This window comes from Tachyglossus aculeatus, chromosome 8 (genome assembly GCF_015852505.1).
Source record: "Tachyglossus aculeatus isolate mTacAcu1 chromosome 8, mTacAcu1.pri, whole genome shotgun sequence".
NCBI lineage: Eukaryota > Metazoa > Chordata > Mammalia > Monotremata > Tachyglossidae > Tachyglossus > Tachyglossus aculeatus.
The window spans coordinates 37,895,237-37,917,522 of NC_052073.1; the positions used below are offsets into that span (position 1 = coordinate 37,895,237).

Consider the following 22,286-nt stretch of genomic DNA (forward strand, 5'->3'; position numbering starts at 1 on the left):
GCCCCTCAGAAGCTCTGACAGGAGACGTGACAGGAACTCCCTTAAAAGTCTGGGCAAGAACCGCAGCAGGAACCCCGCCTCTGACAAGAGCCCCCTGCAACTGGTGGAGGGAATCCCCTCAGGAGCCCTGGGAGGGACCCCCACTCAGAAGTCGGCTCGGAGGCCCTGACAGAAACACTTTTTTTTAATGGTATTTTGTTAAGCTACAAGCACTGTACGCAGCACCAGGATGGATACAAGCTATCAGGTTGGATGCAGTCCATTTCCCAAGTGGGGCTCTCAGCCTCAATTCCCATTTTACAGCATGGCTCAGTGGGAAGAGCCCGGGCTTTGGAGTCAGAGGTCATGGGTTCAAATCCCGGCTCCGCCACTTTTCAGCTGTGTGACTTTGGGCAAGTCACGTAACTTCTCTGGGCCTCAGTAACCTCATCTGTAAAATGGGGATTAAGACTGTGAGCCCCCTGTGGGACAACCTGATCACCTTGTAACCTCCCAGTGCTTAGAACAGTGCTTTGCACATAGTAAGCGCTTTATAAATGCCATCATTATTATTATAAGGTGACTGGGAAGGGACTTGCCCAAGGTCACACAGCAGACGAGTGGCGGAGCCAGGATTAGAACCCAGGTTCTTCCGACGCCCGGGCCCGGGATTTATCCACTAGGCCTCGCGGCTTTGCTAAATCCTGGCTGAAACCCCATCAGGACACACTCAGGAATCCAAGCAGGAAGTCTCTCAAGAGTCCTACTAACCCCCATAACACCAAACGGCTCGGGAAAGGGACGGCTAAAGTTTGGCATTGATGTCGGGTTTTTGGCTCCTGTGGCTCACACCACCTTTGCCCTCCATGGCATCTCAGTCCCTGGCCCTCAGTCAGCCCCCCGACCCCAAAGGTGGTTGGCAGTTGCCATCCTGGGTCAGCCGGAGGAGGCGGCCCGCTCTCTGGCCCTCAAGCAAGTCACATACCCTCTCTGCCACTCACTTGCCTCCTCTGTAAAATGGGGCTAATAATCTATTCCCGTTCCCTCACGGGGACATTGCAGGGGTGGTGGTGGGAAGCACTCTGGGAAAATAAAAGCGAGCAACCAACCCCTGGTGTTGGTGAAGTTACTTTCCTTATTATTTAGGAGGAGGAAGAGGAGGAAAGGTGCACCGGGAGGGCACTAGGGAAAGTGGCAGGTTTGGCTGCTCCCATCCTGAGCAGATTCCGGCTCCCACTTTCCCCCAACTTCTGCCCTCGGGGGAACAGCAGGGAAGGACCATGAAGGGGGGAGTCAGGAGACCCCAAACTTTGGCTGTTAGGGCTCTCCCTTGGCAGGAATCCCCTCAGGAGCTCCGATAGGAGCTCTGACAAGGATCCCCTTAGGATTCTAGACAAAAACTGCAGCGGACGCTCCTCCTGACAGGATCTTGTCTTAAGTTGGGATGGGGAGACGGACGGGGCCCTCAGAGATGAGGAGGACATAGGGGCTGCTGATGGCCTCAACAGAGTTTTCCCTCCCAGGGGATCCCAGGAGCAGAAACCCAGGCATCTCAGGGTCAGCCCACTACCAGGGTGGTGCCAGGGCTGACCCCCTGGCTTCCTCAACACCCCCAGATGGGGGGCACCCAGGCCAGCGGGGCCTAGCTTAGTGGGCATGCTTCATGGGCAGGGCTCTGCCCTGGCCTGGCAGGGATTTTGCTGACCCGTTGGCTGAAGCGAGTCCCAATCTGGGGCAGAGCTGGATCTGATTTTGAACCCCATCCATTTCCGTGCCCCCTTACCCTCCTGCCCTCTGGCTAGGGTCCCGGGGGCAGAGTTGGGGCCAGGGAGCTTATTTAGAGGGAGGCAGAAGGGGAAATGAAGGGGGAGGAAACAGGATCTGGGCCGGGGCTGTACAGTGTAGCAAGCTGTGTGGGCAGTGGGCATGGGAAGAAATCTCCTCTCCTTTTTCTCCTCCTCCTCTTTCTGCCCTTCCTTGTCTTCTTCTTCCTCCTCATACCCCTCCTCTTTTTCCCCTTCTTCATTCATTCATTCATTCATTCATTCATTCAATCGTATTTATTGAGACTTACTGTGTGCAGAGCATTGTACTAAGCACTCTTCTTCCTCCTCTTTCCCTTCTCCACTTCCTCCTCCCCTTCCCTCCTCCTTCAACCCTCCCCCTCCTCCCCAGCTCCCTTTCCCTCCTCCCATTTTCCTGCTCCTCTTCCTCTCCACCTCCCTCCTCCTGTTCCAGCTGCTTTCCAGGCCTACTTGGCAGAAGTGCTAGCACTCGATTTCTGTGCAGCCCCAGCCCTGACCAATCCTCAGCAAAGACTTTCTGTTCCAGAGAAGTCTGGGAGAGGCGGACACTGGGGAAGGGTTGACCTGATGGCTGGAGACCCTAAACGTACCCTCCAGCCCCCAGGCGTTTGGTGGGGCTGAAAGGCAGGGGGAGAATTTTGCAAAACCCAGGCAACAGCTGCCTTGGGTTGGGGGGGGAAATCTCAGCGAGACACCAGACCAGCTCCAGTGGGTCTGTGGACGCTGTCCATGGGTGTGGTCTGTAGGACGCTCCATCCTTTTTTTTAGTAGTATTTGTTAAGCGCTTACTATGTGCCAGGCATTGTTCTAAGCACTGGGGTGGTTACAAGCAAATCGGGTTGGACACAGTCCCTGTCCCAGGTGGAGCTCTGTTATCGATAAGTAGGGGGCAAAATAAGTTAACAGGTGTAAATCGGCCGCAGGGTTCGAGAACCCAAGGTGGTGACGCAGAGAGAAGCAGCGTGGCTCAGTGGAAAGAGCCCGGGCTTTGGAGTCAGAGGTCATGGGTTCTAATCCGGCTCCGCCAATCGTCAGCTATGTGACTTTGGGCACGTCACTTCACTTCTCTGGGCCTCAGTGACCTCATCTGGAAAATGAGGATTAAGACTGTGAGCCCCCCGTGGGACAACCTGATCACTTTGTAACCTCCCCAACACTCAGAACAGTGCTTTGCACATAGTAAGCGCTTAATAAATGCCATCATTCTCTCCTCTGTCCTCCTCTCTGCAGCGACCCCCGGCTCCTAGAGCTAATCAGTCGATGATTCCTGGCCTGGATGCGAAACATCCGTTTCCTCTTCCCCTCCCGCCCTCCGCCTCCCTTCCTCCTCTATCTCTTCCTCCTCCTGGCCCCGGCACCTCCCTGCATCTGGGAGATCATGGGAGGCTCAGCAAAATCCATCCCAGAGCAAGCCCCCAGACCCTCCATGGCCACCTCCCCAATTCCACGCACCCTCCCACAGCCCCTGCCTGTCAGTCAGGAGACTGTTAGCTCCTTGTAGGCAGGGAATGTGTCTGTTTATTGTTCCATTGTAATCTCCCAAGTGCTTAGTGATAATAATAATAATGATGGCATTTATATACTATTCTGTTTATTTTATTTTGTTAATATGTTTTGTTTTGTTGTCTGTCTCCCCCTTCTAGACTGTGAGCCGCTGTTGGGTAGGGACCGTCTCTATATGTTGCCAACTTGGACTTCCCAAGTGCTTAGTCCAGTGCTCTGAACACAGTAAGCACTCAATAAACACGATTGAATGAACGAATGAATGAATTAAGCGCTTACTATGGGCAAAGCACTGTTCTAAGCACTGGGGAGGTTATAAGGTGATCAGGTTGTCCCATTTTAATAATAATGGCATTTATTAAGCGCTTACTATGTGCAAAGCACTGTTCTGCTGAGGCCCAGAGAAGTGAAGTGACTTGCCCAAAATCACACAGCTGACAATTGCCGGAGCCGGAACTTGAACCCATGACCTCTTACTCCAAAGCCCGGGTTCTTTCCACTGAGCCACGCTGCTTCTCTAAGTAGTACAGGGTAGGAAAGAGTGCAAAGCAGTACAGTAACACTGTACTGCTTAGTACAGTGCTCTGCACACTGTGAGCGCTCAATAAATACTACTGAGTGAATGAATAAGCTACAATAATTGGGGTCACGAGGCGTCTTGCTTTATTGTGAGCCTCAGGCCCGGCTTCGGGAGGTAGTGGATGGGGCTGGCGAGCTTACCCGGGGCTGGGTGACCTTGGGTCTTGCTGAGCTCTGACTACTGTTCATTAACTAGGGCCAATCCCAGGATTAACCCAGGACGGCGGACGTGGCAATACGGGGTTCGGGGGGTGGCGAAGGAGGGGGCCGGAGAAGCCAGGCGGAACAGGGAGATCGAGAGCAGTCAGGGCTTCTTCTCCTGGCCCCTCTCCTTGGCTTTCCGGGGCTCGAACTGGATCATCCGCAAGATTTCTTGATTGGACAGGATCCCGTGAATGAACTCCTCCTCCGTCAGTTTGTCTGGGCAGAAGCGAGGGCGGGTGAGTGGCTGTTGCCCTCTCTGCCCCCTCCGCCCACCTGCCCCCCACGACCTTCCGCTTCCCTCTGGCCTCTCCCCGCTGCTGACGCTCTCATGGGTCAGGGATAGGTAGCCCTGGTTGAGTTTTGGGGGCCGAATTTGAAGCCAAGGGGGCCATCTCCCATTGAACCCTGGGAGACTGTGGCCAAAGTTGCAACCCCGCCGTCTACACCGAGCTGCCACCCTGTTGTTCCACTGACGTCTCCAGCGAACGGAGATCTGAAGCCACCCGTTGCCGTGCCCACTGCCGTCTACACCGAGGGGGGTTAGCCAAGGTCGCCACCCTGCTGTGCCCACTGCCGTCTACACCGAGCGGGGGACAACCGAAGCCACCACCCTCCTGTTCCCACTGCCGTCTACACTGGGTTCACCATTCTCCGTCTTGCCAAAGCTCATCCATATCTTCTCCGTCCTCTTCTCCGGAGTGTCCTCGTCTTGGGAGAGATGCTTCTGGTCGTCTGCGCTGATCATTTTGAAGATGGCCTGGGGGATGGATGTGAGATGCTTGGCCTCAATCCAGAGGGTGGCAAGGAGGGACGGGGGGTGTGGAGTCCTTGCAGACTTTCCTCTGCTAAGAGGAATTTGGGGAGGGACCCAGCTCCTGGCCCAACCTCTCTGGGCTTGGGGCTCGGGGAGAGCCTGTTATGCCAACTCTGCCAGGCTGTGCTGGCATGGTACAGTAGAGAAGCAGCGTGGCTCAGTGGAAAGAGCCCGGGCTTGGGAGCCAGAGGTCATGGTTTCTCATCCCAGCTCCGCCACATGTCTGCTGTGTGACCTTGGGCAAGTCACTTCACTTCTCTGAGCCTCAGTTGCCTCAGCTGTAAAATAGGGATGAAGACTGTGAGCCCCCCGTGGGACAACCTGATCACCTTGTATCCCCCCAGCGCTTAGAACAGTGTTTTGCACATAGTAAGCGCTTAACAAATGCCATCATTAAATAATTAATTACTGGGCCAGGTGTTGGGGAGGTTCTGAGGGCCCTGGGGCGGGCACTGAGGGAGGCTCTAGGAGGGAAGGAGGAGGGCAATGGGGAGAGTATTTAGATCGCTTCGGGAGGGTATTGAAGAAGGAATGAGGAGGATACTGAGGAAGGGACTAGAAGGCCCTATTTGGATCGCTTCGGGAGGGCATTGAAGAAGGAATGTGGAGGATACTGAGGAAGGGACTAGAAAGCCCTGGGAAGGGTATTTGGATCGCTTCAGGAGGGCATTGAAGAAGGAATTTGGAGGATACTGAGGAAGGGACTAGAAGGCTCTGGGAAAGGTATTTGGATCGCTTCGGGAGGGCATTGAAGAAAGAACGGGGAGGATACTGAGGAAGGGACTAGAAAGCCCTGGGGAGGGTATTTGGATCACTTCGGGAGGGCATTGAAGAAGGAAGGGGGAGGATACTGAGGAAGGGACTAGAAGACCCTGGGGAAGGCATTGAGGAGGGCACTGGAGAGGTACTGGGGAGAGCACTGAGTGGGGGGGCATTGAGGAAGGTGCTTGGAGGGCATTGGGAGGGCACTGAGAAGGAGAGTTACTGGGGCAGGCCCCAGGAGCCCACGGTCCCTCCCGCCCATCACACCTCAGGGGCAGGGACTCTAGGCCAAGGTGGGACCCCCCTCCATCCCTCCCAGCCCTCACCCAGACCTGGACGATCTCTAGGACTTCATTCTTGCTGATGGTGCCATTCCCGTCCACGTCGTACAGCGAGAAGGCCCAGGCCAGCTTGCGGTCGGCCCCGCCGGCCGTGGTCATGTGGAGGGCGACCACGTACTCCTTGAAGTCCAGGCTGCCGTCGCTGTTGGTGTCGAAGCTGCGGAAGACGTGCTGGGCGTAGGCCGAGGGGTCGGCGTCGGGGAAGAACTTGCCGTAGATGCTCTCGAAGTCCCGGCGGGACACGCGGCCGCTTGGACACTCGCGCACGAAGGCCTGGTACCAGCCGCACAGCTCCTCCTCGCCGTACTCGGTGCTGAGCTGCAGCTCCTCCAGGATCTCCCGGGACAGGGCCCCGCTCCGGCTGTTCCCCATCCGGCCCGGCTCCGAGGGGGCGACGGCCACGCGCTGCCTCCGTCCCTGCCCGTACTGAGCCTTCCGCCCCGTCCCCCGGGACCAGATTCCCTCCCGGATTAGGGAGATTACGGACCCTCAGGGGGGTGGTTGGCCACTCCCCGGCACCCGGGACTCTGACCTCTGACCCCTGGGGTGGAGGTGGGCTCCGGGGGCCCAACCGATCAACCCTGGAGGGGCCGAGCATGTTTGGGACAGCACTGAGGAGGGCGCTGGACAGAGCCCTGGCGAGATAATAATAATAATAATAATAATGGCATTTATTAAGCGCTTACAATGTGCAAAGCACTGTTCTAAGAGCTGGGGAGGTTACAAAGTGATCAGGTTGTCCCACGGGGGGCTCACAGTCTTAATCCCCATTTTAATAATAATAATAATAATAATAATAATAATAGTAATGATGGTATTTGTTAAGCGCTTACTATGTGCAAAGCACTGTTCTAAGCGCTGGGGAGGTTTCAAAGTGATCGGGTTGTCCCAAGGGGGGCTCAAAGTCTTAATCCCCATTTTAATAATAATAATAATAATAATGATGGCATTTGTTAAGGGCTTACTAAGTGCAAAGCACTTTTCTAAGCACTGGGGATATTACAAAGTCATCAGGTTGTCCCATGGGGGGCATATTTATTGAGCACTTCTTGTGTGCAGACCACTGTACTAAGCCCTTGGGAGAGTCCAATACAATAAGCAGACACATTCCCTGCCCACAACGAGCTGACAGTCTAGAGGAGGGGATGGACATTAATAATGATAATAATAATAATAATAATAATGGCATTTATTAAATGCTTAATATGTGCAAAGCACTGTTGTAAGCGCTGGGGAGGTTACAAGGTGATCAGGTTGTCCCACGGGGGGCTCACAGTCTTCATCCCCATTTTCCAGATGAGGGAACTGAGGCCCAGAGAAGTGAAGTGACTTACCTAAAGTCACCCGGCTGACAATTGGCAGAGCCGGAATGTGAACCCATGACCTCTGACTCCAAAGCCCGGGCTCTTTCCACTGAGCCACGCTGCTTCTCATCAGCGCACTTCTCTCATCTCTCCCCAGAGATACTGGGGAGAGTATTCGGGGGGTATTGAGGAGGGCACTTGGAGGCATTAAGAGGGCACTGAAGAGGGAACCAGAAAGAGCATCAGAGAAACACTGAGGACAGAGCTGAGAGAGGCATTGAGGAAGGCCCTTGGAGGGCATTAGGAGGGCATGAAGAGGGCACCAGAAAGGGCACTCGTTTCCCTCCGGGAGGATGGTTTTCCTCCATGTATGTGGGCGGCCTGGGAGAGGGGGAGTCTATCGATCGTACCATCAATAATAATAATAATGATGATACTTGTTAAGCGCTTACTATGTGCCAAGCACAGTTCTAAGCACTCCGGTAGATACAAGTTCATCAGGTTAGACACGCTCCCCGTCCCCCAAGGGGCTCACACTCATGGCTCTGTGGATAAAGCCCGGGCCTGGGAATCAGAAAGTCATGGGTTCAAATCCTGGCACCACCAATTGTCAGCTGTGTGACTTTGGCAAAGTCACTTCACTTCTCTGTGCCTCAATTCCCTCATCTGTAAAATGGGGATGAAGACTGTGAGCCCCCCATGGGGCAACCTGATCACCTTGTAACCTCTCCAGCACTTAGAACAGTGCTTTGCACGTAGTAAGCGCTTAATAAATGCCATCATTATTATTATTATCCCAACTCCTCCAGTGGTCTGTTGCATGGCCTTGGCCCCTTCCCTTCTCTGGGCCTCAGTTCCCTCATCTGGAAAATGGGGATGAAGACTAGGAGCCCCACATAGGACAGGGACTGTGTCCGGCCTGATTTGCTTGTATCCAGCCCAGCGCTTAGAAGAGTGCCTGGCACATAGTATGCGATTCACAGATGACACAATTATCAATCAATCAATTGTATTTATTGAGCGCTTACTGTGTGCAGAGCACTGTACTAAGTGCTTGGGAAGTACAAGTTGGCAACATATAGAGACGGTCCCTACCCAACAGTGGGCTCACAGTCTGGAAGAATTATGATTATTATTAGCCCACCCCGGGGTCTTCAGGAGGGGCGAGACAGTAAGACCAGGACCCAAGTGGGGTCACGGGGAACGGGGTTAATTAAATTAATTTAATTTAATAATGGCATTTGTTAAGCGCTTACTATGTGCAAAGCACTGTTCTAAGCACTGCGGAAGTTACAAGGTGATCAGGTTGGCCCACCGGGGGCTCACAGTTTTAATCCCCGTTTTACAGATGGGGTAACTGAGGCACAGAGAAGTCAAGTGACTTGCCCAAAGTCACACAGCTGACAGTTGGCGGAGCCAGAATTTGAACCCATGACCTCTCACTCCAAAGCCCGGGCTCTTTCCACTGAGCCACGCTGCTTCTCTAAGGGTTGAGGGTTGAGGACCCTCCTCCTCCGCCCCGGGACAGGTCAGACGGACAGAGCAGACATAGCCACGGGATGGGAAGACGAGGCAGCTGTGTTGATGCTTCCTGGAGGGGGGGAGGTCACGACCCCGAGATTTGTTTGAAAACCTGAATAAACATTTTCCGGGGGTGAGGCAGTGATGGATGGGTGAGGCTGGTGGGGGCGGCCCGGACCAGCAGGGTCACCCAACCGCCTCCTCTCCGTGTCCGCTCCTGGACGGGGGGACCCCTGCTCGGCCCACCCCCGAGAACCGGTCCCACCGAGCTGTCGGTCCGGGTTGAGTGGACAAGGTGGGATCGCCCGCTGCCAGCTGCACACCTGGCAACCCCGGAAACGCTCGGTCCCAGCCGGGCAGAAGTGCCACCCCTGTGCCACCCCCCCCCCCCTGCTGTTGTCTTTGAACAAACGTCCATCCGTGCGGATAATATTCATTATAATGAATAATTAAGAAGCAGCGTGGCCTTTGGATAGAGCCCAGGCCCGAGAGTCAGAAGGACTTGGGTTCTAATTCTGCTCCACCACTGGTCTCCACCTTAGGCAAGTCACTTTACTTCTCTGGGCCTCAGTTCCCTCATCTGGTGTGACTTTGGACAAGTCACTTCACTTCTCTGTGCCTCAGTTACCTCATCTGTAAAATGGGGTTTAAGACTGTGAGCCCCTTTGGGATGACCTGACCACCTTGTAACCTCCCCGGTGCTTAGAACAGTGCTTTGCACATAGTAAGTGCTTAATAAATGCCATCATCATCATCATCTGTACAATGGATATTCAGACTGTGAGCCCCATGTGGGATGGGGACTGTGTCCAAGTTGATTTGCTTGTATCCACCCCAGTGTTTAGTACAGTGCCTGGCACATAATAGGAGCTTAACAAACACTACACTAATTATCCTCTAGTCGGTTAAACTCATTGTGGACAGAGAATATGTGTGTGTTATATTGTTGAGTTGTACTCTCCCAAGCGTTTAGTACAGTGCCCTCCACAGAGTAAGCGCTCAATAAATATGATTGATTGAGAATGGTATTTTTTTAGTGAGTACGATATGTGCTTACCATAGTACTAAACTCTGGATTAGAGCCAAGATAATCAGGTTAGACCCAATCCCTGTCCCACATAGGGCCTAAGTAGGAGGGAGAACAGGTAATAAATCCTCATTTTACAGGTGAAGAAGCTGAGGCCCAGAGAAGCGAAGTGACTTGCCTAAGGTCACACAGCAGATTAGTGGAGGACCTGGGATTAGAACTCTGATCTTTGGATTCCCAGGCCCAAGCTTTTTCTTCTAGGCCGTGCTGCTTCCTGAAATTAACTGTGGTGTCCGTTAAACTGGGGTGGAGACGTTACCATTGGACCCACCTCCTGTCCCACTGAGGGTTCAGAGTCTGAAGGGTTATGGAACCCCCATTTTACAGATGAGGAAACCGAGGCCCCGCGGCGGAGCCAGAAATAGAACCCAGGTCTCCTGCCCCCCTGACTGCGTTCTTTCCACCGCTTCTGCTCATCGGCCCGGCAGGACCAACCCCCCCAAGACTGGATCGGAAGGAGCGTGGAGGCAGGGGCGGCGCCGGTAAGAACAGATCACAACTTTAGGGAGGGTGGGGGGCAGGGGTCTGTACAGTTTATTCTCCACCGAAGGAAGCAAAGCCAGCGAACGGTTAACAGGGGAAACAGAGGCGAACCCAGAGCTTAGCAGAGGAGACCCACAGGGGGTGGGGGGTCTGGTGGGGGGGCGTTCAGGGCTCAACCCATCCATAATGCCCTTCGGGGTGGCTTTCGGCTCAGACGGATCAGCGAGGTCGCCGGACTTCGAGGTCACGGCCAAGATAATTTGTCCCATCCCGCACCTGGGCCGCCCCCCCGGCGGGTAGGGGGGAGTCCTTCCCCCCCTTCTTCGGTGGGAGGGAGACACAGCTCGATGCTTTAAAACCGTAAAAAGTATTTAGCAAAAGTTACACAGAGATTGGGGTGGACGAGGAGCTTTGGAGTGTTAGAAATCTCAGCTCGGAGGGGTGGGGCGGGACGGGTGAAGGAGGGACTGGGGCCGAAGAACGGGCCGCTGTGTCAACCCCCCACCCCCTGGCCTGTCCAGCAGGCAAGAAATGGCAATGTCCGGGTTTGGACGCCGTGTCCATCGCCGCAGACGCCCTTTCTAAGACGACTGGGGTTCTTCCTGCTGGCTGGGCCCGGGCTTGGGGCCGTGGACTCGGCTTCCTGGGTCACCAGGGACCCTCGGCAGGAGCGGGCTCTGGACTCACAGACTTGGGGGGCTATTTAAACATGTGGGGCCGAGCTGGTTGACAGGGCAGCCTCCTTGGGGAGGGGGCCTGATGCCAGGCTGGAGACCCTGGGCAGGGACAGGGCAAAGGCAGTGACTCACTTTCCCCACGGACGACACAAGGTCTGGGCTGATGGGACGGCTCCAGGGGGAGAGGGGGCCAAGCGGGGACTGATCAAGCAGTAACAGTGAACACACCAAAGGGCCAGGAAGCTTGTATGGAATTGGGGAGGTGGGGAGAGGAGGGAGTGCGTTTGTGTGTGTGTGTGTGTGTGTTTGGCTTCTAGTGAGTCTCACTCCCTAGATCTGAGAAAGTTTTGATGCACCTATGCCTCCATGTCATACAACAGGTGTGCATGTGTGTCTGTAGTTATGTGCACTCGTGCATGCATGTTTCTGTCTGGTCTGGAGGGGCGCGGCTGTGAACATGCAAGAGGTGTGTGTTTGTGTGTGCGTGCGTGCGGCTGGCTTGACCCTAACTGGAAGCTCTGCCAGTGGGACAGGACCTTGGGCGGAAGGGTTGGGGGGGGGTGTCCGGCCCCCGAAGCCCCCGCCCTGGGGTTGGGGAGCGGGGGCTGGTGCTCAGTTGGGGATGGGGCGAACCCCCGTTTGAATTCAGGCCTGGTCTCCCGTGTCCGGAGAGGCCGGCCGGGAACCCAGGAGCCCAGGGGGCCTTCCGGAACGACCAGGGCCTCGGCTCTGAACCGGCGGGCCGCGGCCCTGGGAGACCGACTGGGCCTACACGTGGATCCGGAGAAGAGAGGCCGGGGAAGGGGCCCGCGACCCACTGGGAAGTGAGGTAGGGGGGCGTCACCGCTGTAGGGGTGGTCTCTGGGCCAGGGGGTCCCCTGTCCTGACCTGCCCACCACCATTTCGGGGCCCAGGCCAGGGTCGCCCCTCAGGACCGGCCTGATCATTGTGATGAGCTTTTAGACTGTGAGCCCACTGTTGGGTAGGGACTGTCTCTCTATGTTGCCAACTTGTACTTCCCAAGCGCTTAGTACAGTGCTCTGCACACAGTAAGCGCTCAATAAATACGATTGATTGGTTGATTGATGAGCGACACAGGCCGGCGGGGGTGGGCCGGGGTCGTTCTGTGGAGGCTGGGGGTCGGCCCCGCCGCCTCACCAGTTAACCAGCCAAAGGGCTTGGTCTCCCCGCTATCCGCCTGGCCTGGTGGTGCCCAGTGGGGACCCTTCCCACCGGTCCAGTCCCCGGCTGGCGCTCGGCTCCGTGAGAAGCCCGGGTCAGGCTGGATGATGCCCTCTCCCCCCTGGGGTCTCGTTCCTGGAGTTAGGAAGGCGTTGGCCCTTGATGGGGGGGGGGGGGACAGTCCAGCCCCCCTGGGGAAACCCTGGCTCCTGGCTACCAGGGTCACTGTGGGGGCTACCGACATTCCTGCCTCCTGGCCGGCTGAGGAGCAGCCTGGAGGGAAGCCCCGCCTCCAGGAGTGGCCTTAGGGGAGGCCCCGCCCCCAGGACCAGCCCCCGAGGAGCAGTTTGGGCCGGGAAGCTGGGCAACCCAAGCCCCGGGACCAATATCTGAATGCCCCTGCCTGTCCTCAATCCCCAGGCCCGTTATCTGGTGCCCCTGCCCGGCCTGAGGACCCAGCCCCATTATCTGATGCCCCTGCCTGGCCTCAGGCCCCAGGCCTGTTAACTGATGCCCCCACCCTGGCCCCAGGCCCCAGGCCTGTTAACTGATGCCCCCGCCCTGGCTTCAGGCCCATTTTCTGATGCCCCGGCCCCAGCTGCCTCAGGTCCCAACCCCTGGTCTGCAGGAGTGGAGCCCAACAGCTTGCAGGGAGAGTCCACACCAGCAGCCCACTTGGACTGCTGGTGAAGAAGTGAAGGCCTGGGGTCTCCACAGGCTGCCCGAGATGGGAGACGGGGCTGCCCCTAGAGCAAGGCCTGCTAGGGTCCCGAGGCCCGGCCGGAGGAGAAACGGATGGCGGGGCCGGACAGACGGCCCGTCCGAAGGCCTCCGGGCCGTCCATCCAGAACCCCGGTCCAAGGGCGGTTGGCACTGCCCTGCCCGGGCCAGGACTCAACACCAGATGAGCCTGATGGCCTTCTCCCCCACAACAGAAACCACCGGCCCCCTCCAGGAACCGAGGACGATGGGTAAGTAGGAACCGGCCCTCTGATCGGGCCTCTGGGGGCCCAGGGAAGAGGACCGCTGCCAACCCGGGGTGCCAACAGGCCTCCCGGGTCCTGGAGTCGGGCGGCTGTAGGGCCCTCAGCAGCCCGGGAAGCAGGCAGCCCATCCAGAGGCACAAGGGATAAGGGCGAGACCTTCCCTCGCTCATCTGCAAGTGCTGCCAGGTGGGCACAAACCTTGCTTCCCTCCAATGTGAAAATGATCAATGAAAGGGCGGCTACCCCCTTACCCCAGCCACCTTGCCAGTTCTATTTCTCTCATGCCCCAGCTGCCTCAATTCTCCTTTCTGGCAGTGGGCCCAAGGCCTTGGGAACAGGGGTTGGGGTGGGGCCCATAGGGGGGTGGGATACGGGGGGCTGGGAATGGGAAGGGCAGGGGGAGGGACTGAGGGTGGGAACAGGCCGGAGGCGGGATGGGATCGAGGCCTTGGAACCCCACTGTTGACCAGGAGCGGATGCCAACTTGAGGCCTGGAGCCCGGAGGTGGTCGGGTCAGCCCCAGAGGACAGAGATGACGGGCCGGACAAGCAGGGTCTGCAGGATGCAGACCTGCAGGCCTGGAGGGTCCCCGGGGTGGCCGGCCTGGTGCCCACGGTGGGACGGCCTGAGGGGCAGGGGCGTCTGCATGAGGTAGTTGGTCCAGGATCCCAGCGCTGGGATGGGGGGACGGGTCAGTGGGGAGAGGGGCCGGGCTGTTCAGGGTGTCTGTGAAGGGGGCGGAGGGGGCAGCGGGGACGGGAGGGGCTGGTGACCGGCCCTAGGGGCACCCGCCCGCCTCAGGTCCGACGCAGCCTGGTCCCACGAGGCCTGTGGCCCCCGCCTGGAGCAGAGGATGCCAGGATGCGGCCAGAGCATAGATCCAGCGGAAGGGAGGAGGGGTGGGCCTCTGCGTCCGTCCGTCTGTCTCTTCTCAGCCGGGGAGTGCCCGGGGCCGCCCGGTCCCAGCAGACCCCCTGAAACTCACCCCGGGCGGCCCTAGATTTCCAAATCCACGGGCCGGATGGCTCCCGTCCTGTGTTCCTTCACCCACTGTTCCCGGTCCTTGGCGGGGTCCACCTTCCGGAGCAGCTGGTCCACGGGCTGCACGGTCTAGGAGAGCCGGGGGGGTGGGGAGTGGGGGGACAGCGGGTGGGCCGTGGTCCTGGCGGGGAGTCCCCCACCCATGCAGGCACCCCTCCATCCAAACCGGGCTCTCCTCTAGACTGTCGGCTCCTTGTGTTGGATTGGACTCTCCCAAGTGCTTAGTACAGTGCTCTGCACACAGTAAGCACTCAATAAATACGATTGAATGACTAATAATAATGATAGCATTTATTAAGCTTTTAGAATGTGGGCCCACTCTTTTAGACTGTGAGCCCACTGTTGGATAGGGACTGTCTCTATATGTTGCCAACTTGTACTTCCCAAGCACTTAGTACAGTGCTCTCCACACAGTAAACGCTCAATAAATTTGACTGGGAATCCTGATGGCCAAGCACAGAATGAAGGCGTATCACTGGGTAGGGTAGGGAGAAATAATAATAATAATAATAATAATGGCATTTATAAAGCGTTTACTATGTGCAAAGCGCTGTTCTAAGCTCTGGGAAGGTTACAATAATAATAATAATAATAATAACGGCATTTGTTAAGCGCTTACTATGTGCAAAGCACTGTTCTAAGCGCTGGGGAGGTTACAAGGTGATCAGGTTGTCCCACGGTGGGCTCACAGTCTTAATCCCCATTTTCCAGATAAGGTTACTGAGGCAGAGAGCAGTGAATATGTTTTGTTTTGTTGTCTGTCTCCCCCTTCTAGACTGTGAGCCCGTTGTTGGGTAGGGGACCGTCTCTATATGTTGCCAACTTGGACTTCCCAAGCGCTTAGTCCAGTGCTCTGCACACAGTAAGGGCTCCATAAATACGACTGAATGAATGAATAAGTGATTTGCTCAAAGTCACACAGCTGACAATTGGCAGAGCCGGAATTTGAACCCCTGATCTCTGACTCCAAAGCCTGGGCGCTTTCCACTGAGCCACGCTGCTTCAAGAGAAGCTTTCTGGGGGTGGATTCCTCCAAGTCGGGGTCCCCCTGGGTCCCATCTCAGGCTCCGGGGGGCCGGGGACGAGGGCTGGGAGGGGGAATCCACTCACACTCTGGTTGAACATGTCAGTCTCGTGTCGCAGCTGCGTGTACTGGCACAGATGCTGCCGGATCATCTCCACCCGTTCCACCTCCAGCCGCTCCAGCTCCTGTGGGGTCCGAGGTCCGCGCCCCGGTCACCTCCTCCGGTCTTTTCCGGGGGCGGCAGTCCCTCCCCTTCCCCCCTTACAGAGAGATGATGCCCAGGCCAGGACATCCCGGCGGGAAGTCAGTTGGAAGGGATATTTTGGCTCGCCCCCCGCGCAGAGGGAGAGGATGGGACGGGGGCAGCGGGTTCTTTCCACGTACCAGGGTGGCGGTCACCATTTCTTCAAACCACTTGGACTGGGCCTGGTTATAGAGGTCTACGCAGCGCGTCAGATCATCTCCTGAGGAGACAAGTGGGCTGAGCCGCCCGCGGCCCACCGCCCACCCACCCCCTGAAATAATCACTGCGACCATAATAACTGCGGCATTTGTTAAGCGCTTACTAGGTGCCGGGCAGCGTCTCGAGCGCTGGGGGAGACACAAGCTAATCGGGTGGGGCTCACAATCTTCACGAGACGCTGCTTCACGAGAAGCAGCGTGGCTCGGTGGAAAGAGGCCGGGCTTTGGAGTCAGAGGGCAGGGGTTCAAATCCCGGCTCCGCCAATTGTCAGCTGTGTGACTTTGGGCAAGTCACTTCACTTCTCTGGGCCTCAGTTCCCTCATCTGTAAAATGGGGATGAAGACTGTGAGCGCCCCCCCCCATGGGACAACGTGATCACCTTGTAACCTCCCCAGCACTTAGAACAGTGCTTTGCACATAGTAAGCGCTTAATAAATGCCATTATTATTATTATTATTATCCCCATTTTACAGATGAGGGAACCGAGGCCCAGAGAAATTAAGTGACTTGCCCCAGGTCACACAGCAGACAAGTGGCGGAGACGGGATTAGAAACTTCTGATTGCCAGGCCCGGGCTCTAGCCACTGGGCCACGCTGCTTCTCTTCCACCCTGCCCTCTGTGTTTATAATAATAATGATGGCATTTGTTAAGCGCTTACTATGTACTGTTCTAAGCGCTGGAGGGAGGATACAAGGTGATCAGGTTGTCCCACGTGGGGCTCACAGTCTTCATCCCCATTTTACAGATGAGGTCACTGAGGCTCAGAGAAGTGATTTGCCCAAAGTCACACAGCGGATAGGTGGCGGAGCCAGGATTAGAACCCATGACCTTTGACTCCCAAGCCCGGGCTCTTTCCACTGAGCCACGATGTTTATCAGATTCCAGCTTGGTCTCTGGCTCTCCCCGGCCCCTGGTGCCACCCACTCCCTCTCCACCCTGCCCGCTGCGCCCGCCGGATTCCAGGTTGATCCCTGGCTCTGCCCAGGCCCTGCGGATGCCCGCCCCCACCCACCAGCCTGCGTGGACTTTCGCCGGGCCTTTTTGATGTCCTCTTCCGTTTTGTTGCTGAGCTTGATCTCCAGCTGCTGCGTTTTCACCTCCAGGTCCTTCTGCCGGTCCGTCAGGGCCTTCCGGGCCTGCACCAAGGAACCCGGGGGGCCTTCGTTCCAGGGAGGAAGGGACCGGGGGCCCAGAGAGGGCAAGCGACTTGCCCGGAGTCACACGGCAGGCCCGCGGATTAGAGCAGGGACGTCCTGCCAGGTAGGCCGGACTGCCCCCGGGGACCCTGGCCCCTCCGCGGTCCCTTCCCCGCCCCCGGGGCAGACTTGCTAGACTCCCCACCCCCTGAGATCCCACCTTCTCCACCGAGGAATAGCGGCTGGCCAGCTGCTTGCGCAGATCTGCGATGTGATGGTCACACTTCTTTAAGTCTTTCTTGAAGTTCTCTCGGAAGTTCATCAGTGGCTTCTCCACCTCACTCTGGAGCTGTTGGGAGGGGAGAGGGTTCAGAAGTGGGAACCCAGACTGCTTCACCGGCGGGGGAAGGAGTCACCAAATGTGATTGTTTATTGCGTTCATTCATTCAATCGTATTTACTGAGCGCTTACTGTGTGCAGAGCACTGTACTAAGCCCTTGGGAAGTACAAATTGGCAACATATAGAGACGGTCCCTACCCAACAGCGGGCTCACAGTCTAGAAGACTGTTTATTGTGTAATATTGCACAGTGCTCAATTAGAGAAGCAGCGTGGCTCAGTGGAGAGAGCCCGGGCTTTGGAGTCAGAGGTCATGGGTTCTAATCCCGGCTCCACCGCCAGCTGTGTGACTTTGGGCTAGTCACTTCACTTCTCTGGGCCTCAGTGACCTCATCTGGAAAATGGGGATTAAGACTGTGAGCCCCCCCTGGGACAACCTGATCACCTTGTAACCTCCCCAGCGCTTACAATGGTGCTTTGCACATAGTAAGTGCTTAATAAATGCCATCCTTATTATTATTATTAATAAATACGATCGAATGAGTGAGCAGGGATAGGAGACACGCTCAGAACAGTGGTTTGTCTTCAGCTAGGGCCGGAAAGACAGGACTTCTCCCCGAATTGGGGCTGCTGCCTGTGTCCCGCCCCCCTCAAAAGCCCCGAGGGAGCCCCTCCGTTTCCCCCACTCCCCACCAAAAGGGCAGCATCAAAAGCAGGGGAAGGGGCTCTCCTCTCCATCCCTAGCTCTGCCTCTTTGGTGACAGTTGCCATGGTGATGGTTGCCAGGGCGACCGCCACCTTGGCAATCGGGATGGGGCAGATTGGCCCGGTTTTCCCAGTGTCCTTCACTGGGAAAGGAGAGTTTCTGGGCAGTCTCCTCGGTGATGGTACCCGGGAGCCTGGAATGGCTCGATAGGAGAAGGGGGATGACTCATTAACGAGAATAATACTAATAGTACTCGTTCATTCATTCACTCAATCGTATTTATTGAGCGCTTACTGTGTGCAGAGCACTGTACTAAGCACTTGGGAAGTACAAGTTGGCAACATATAGAGACGGTCCCTACCCAACAGCGGGCTCACATTCATTGAGCGCTGACACTGTGCCAAACACTGTACTAAGTGCTGGGGTAGATCCAAGATTATCAGGTCCCACAGGGGGCTCACATTCTAAGTAGAAGGGAGCACGGGGATTGAATCCCCATTTTGTTGATGAGGGAACTGAGGCCCAGAGAAGTGAAGTGACTGGCCCAAAGTCACAGAGGTAAATGGTAGAGCTGGGATTAGAACCCAGGTCCTCTGGTTCCCAGGCCCGGCTCTTTCCTTGAGTCCACCCTGCTCCTTGTGGGCAGGGAACATGTCTACCAACTCTGTTGTATTGGACTCTCCCAGGTGCTTACTCTGCCCACGGTAATTGCTCAATAAATACCATTGATTGATTCACTGAGAGTAGCTGGGGTGTTCATCCAGTTAGCTAGGAATAAGTGTTGGAATGTTAGGAATAGGGGCGGGTAAGGGGGGGGGCGTTGAACCTCCAGGAATAACCGTTGGAGCATTAAGAATGGGAGTGATGGAATCCCCCAGAATCACTGACGGAATGTTATGTGGGGAGTGGAATCTTCTGGAATAATTGTTGGAACCTTGGGAATGGGGTCTAGAATCCCCTGGAATAAGTAGAACAAGGGGGCCGGGAGGCGGAATAGCTGTTGGATGTGGGGAATGAGGTGGATGAGGGTGTGTCATCCCCAGGAATAATTGTTGGGTATGAGGAATGAGGACGGTGGAAACTCCTGGAATAACTGTTGGAGCATTAAGAATGGGGAGATGGAATCTCCAGGATAATTAATGGAATGTTTTGGGAGGGGTGTAACCTCCTGGAATACTTGTTGGAACCTTGGGAATAGGGGCTGGAATCCCCTGGAATAATTGATAGAACGAAGTGCGTGGGGAGCGGAGTAACTTGCATGTGGGGAATGAGGAGGGTGGAATCCCCTGCAATAACTGTTGGAGGTGGGAAATGAGGGGAGTGGAATCCCCTGGAATAACTGTTGGATGTGGGGAATGAGGAGGGTGGAATCCCTTGGAATAACTGTTGGAGGTGGGGAACCAGGGGAGTGGAATCCCCTGGAATAACTGTTGGATGTGGGGAATGAGGAGGGTGGAATCCCCTGGAATAACTGTTGGATGTGGGGAATGAGGATGGTGGAATCCCTTGGAATAACTGTTGGAGGTGGGGAACCAGGGGAGTGGAATCCCCTGGAATAACTGTTGGATGTGGGGAATGAGGAGGGTGGAATCCCTTGGAATAACTGTTGCAGGTGGGGAACCAGAGGAGTGGAATCCCCTGGAATAATTGTTGAAAGTGAGGAATGAAAGGAGTGGAATCCCCTGAATAACTGTTGGAGGTGGGAAATGAGGGGAGCGGAATCCCCTTGGAATAAGTGTTGGATGTGGGGAACGAGGAGGGTGGAATCCTTTGGAATAACTGTTGGAGGTGGGGAACCAGGGGAGTGGAAACCCCTGGAATAACTGTTGGAAGTGAGGAATGAGTGGAGTGGAAACCCCTGGAATAACTGTTGGAGGTGGGGAATGAGCAGAGTGGAAAATCCTGGAATGTGTTGGATGTGGGGAATGAGGTGGGTGGAATCCCTCCTGGAATGTGTTGGATGGGGAGAATGGGAGGAAGCGCCTATCAGCAGGGATGTCCCAGACTGAGCCCCCTTCTTCCTCTCCCATTCCCCATCACCCCACCCTACCTCCTTCCCCTCCCCACAGCACTTGTATGTATATTTGTCCAGGTTTATTACTCCATTTATTTTACTTGTACATATTTACTATTCTATTAATTTTGTTAATGATGTGCATGTAGCTTTAATTCTATTTGTTCTATTTTGACACCTGTCCGCATGTTTTGTTTTGATGTCCGTTTCCCCCTTCTAGACCGTGAGCCCGTTGTCGGGTAGGGACCGGCTCTATATGTTGCCGACTTGTACTTCCTAAGCGCTTAGTACAGTGCTCTGCACACAAGTAAGCGCTCAATAAATAAGATTGAATGAATGAATGTCACCGACTTGTACTTTCCAAGCGCTTAGTACAGTGCTCTGCACACAGTAAGCGCTCAATAAATAAGACTGATTGAATGAATGAATGAATGAGTGTCACCCAACTGTTGTTTGAGCCGCCTTTAGGTGCCCACCCCCGCTGGCGACTCCCCTTTTTCTCGCTGGTCAGTGCCCACAGAGGCCAGCAGGGTCGGGGGTCCAGGCCGATTGGCAGCAGTGCCCGGGCGGAGGTCCCGGCCGGCTTCCTCTCACCCCAGACGGGGGTCCCTCCGCGTAGCCCACCCCCCGGCCCTCTCCCCGGCGGCGGCACTCACCTTGGCGGAGAACTTGAGGTGGACGTCGGCCTCGTCCGCCAGGCTCTTCTTCACCTGTGTCCAGGCCTCTCCCAGGGACCTGGAAACACATATATGTTGCCAACTTGTACTTCCCAAGCGCTTAGTACAGTGCTCTGCACACAGTAAGTGCTCAATAAATACGATTGAATGAATGAATGAATGACTGAGCCCCCTCCTTCCTCTCCCCCCCGCCCCCGCCATCCCCCCGGCCTTACCGCCTTCCCCTCCCCACAGAACCTCTATATATGTATATATGTTTGTACCGATTTATTACTCTATTTATTTGTACATATTTATTCTATCGATTTTATTTTGTTAATATGTTTTGTTTTGTTGTATGTCTCCCCTTTATAGACGGTCAGCCCGTTGTTGGGTAGGGGACCGTCTCTATATGTTGCCAACTTGTACTTCCCAAGCGCTTAGTTCAGTGCTCTGCACACAGTAAGTGCTCAATAATTTGATTGAATGAATGACTGTTTTAATATCATTTAATAATAATAATAGTGATGTTATCTGTTAAGCGCTCACTATGTGCAAAGCACTGTTCTAAGCGCTGAGGAGGTTACAAGGTGATCAAGTTGTCCCACAGGGGGCTCACAGTTTTAATACCCATTTGACGGATGAGGGAACTGAGGCACAGAGAAGTGAAGTGACTTGCCCAAAGTCACCCAGCTGACAGTTGGCGGAGCAGGGATTTGAACTCATGACCTCTGACTCCAAAGCCCTGCTCTTTCCACTGAGCCATAAGTGCTTACTATGTGCCAGGCACTGTACTAAGCTCTGGGGTAGATACATGAACATCGGGTTGGACCCAATCCATGTCCTACATGGCGCTCACAGTCTTCATCCCTATTGTACAGATGGGGGAACTGAGGCACAGAGAACTGTGTGTTTGGTAATTGTATTTGTTAAGCATTAACTTTGTATTAAGCACTGGGGTTGATACAGGCTAATCAGGTGGGACACAATCCCTGCTCCTCAAGGGGCTCACAGTATTAATCTCCGTTTTACAGATAAGGGAACTGAGGCACAGAGAAGTGTGTGTTTGACGATAATTGTATGTGTTAAGCTCTTACTTTGTACTAAGCACTGGGGTAGATACAAGCTACTCAGGTTGGACACAGTCCCTGCCCCTCAAGGGGCTCACAGTCTTAAATCTCCATTTTACAGAGTAGGGAACTGAGGCCCAGAGAAGAGAAGTGACTCATCCAAGGTCACACAGTCTTAAATCTCCATTTTACGGAGTAGGGAACTGAGGCCCAGAGAAGAGAAGTGACTCATCCAAGGTCACACAGCTGACAAGTGGCAGAGCCATGATTAGAACTCAGGTTCTTCTGACTCCCAGGCTTGGGCACTATAATGATGGTAGTTGTTAAGTGCTTACTAGGTGCAAAGCACCGTTCTAAGCGCTGGGGAGGATACAAGGTGATCAGGTTGTCCCAGGGGGGGCTCACAGTCTTCATCCCCATTTTCCAGATGAGGGAACTGAGGCCCAGAGAAGAGAAGTGACTCATCCAAGGTCACACAGCTGACAAGTGGCAGAGCCATGATTAGAACTCAGGTTCTTCTGACTCCCAGGCTTGGGCACTATAATGATGGTATTTGTTAAGCGCTTACTATGTGCAAAGCACTGTTCTAAGCACTGGGGCGGATACAAGG

At 55.2% G+C, this 22,286-nt stretch overlaps 2 protein-coding genes across 6 annotated transcripts in view; both read right to left on the reverse strand.

Moving 5' to 3' along the window:
* Window positions 1-4,170: 4,170 nt before the first annotated feature.
* Window positions 4,171-6,359, reverse strand: RCVRN (recoverin). The gene is made up of 3 exons (XM_038750719.1): window positions 5,979-6,359; window positions 4,716-4,827; window positions 4,171-4,286 (listed from the first exon to the last, which is right to left on the reverse strand). Exons 1-3 carry the CDS (start codon window positions 6,357-6,359, stop codon window positions 4,171-4,173), a joined length of 609 nt encoding a protein of 202 aa, XP_038606647.1.
* A 4,029-nt stretch (window positions 6,360-10,388) lies between these two features.
* The window catches only part of GAS7 (growth arrest specific 7), a 49,197-nt gene continuing 37,299 nt past the window's right edge, over window positions 10,389-22,286 (reverse strand). For all 5 annotated transcript variants that reach the window (XM_038750367.1, XM_038750366.1, XM_038750368.1 and 2 more), the window contains 6 exons: window positions 20,607-20,685; window positions 17,113-17,241; window positions 16,769-16,892; window positions 15,677-15,756; window positions 15,379-15,477; window positions 10,389-14,337 (listed from right to left, as the gene is read on the reverse strand). In XM_038750367.1, the coding sequence (XP_038606295.1) occupies window positions 14,224-14,337; window positions 15,379-15,477; window positions 15,677-15,756; window positions 16,769-16,892; window positions 17,113-17,241; window positions 20,607-20,685 (625 nt within the window). In that variant the 3' untranslated portion in view covers window positions 10,389-14,223. The remainder of the gene's footprint in view (window positions 14,338-15,378; window positions 15,478-15,676; window positions 15,757-16,768; window positions 16,893-17,112; window positions 17,242-20,606; window positions 20,686-22,286) is intronic.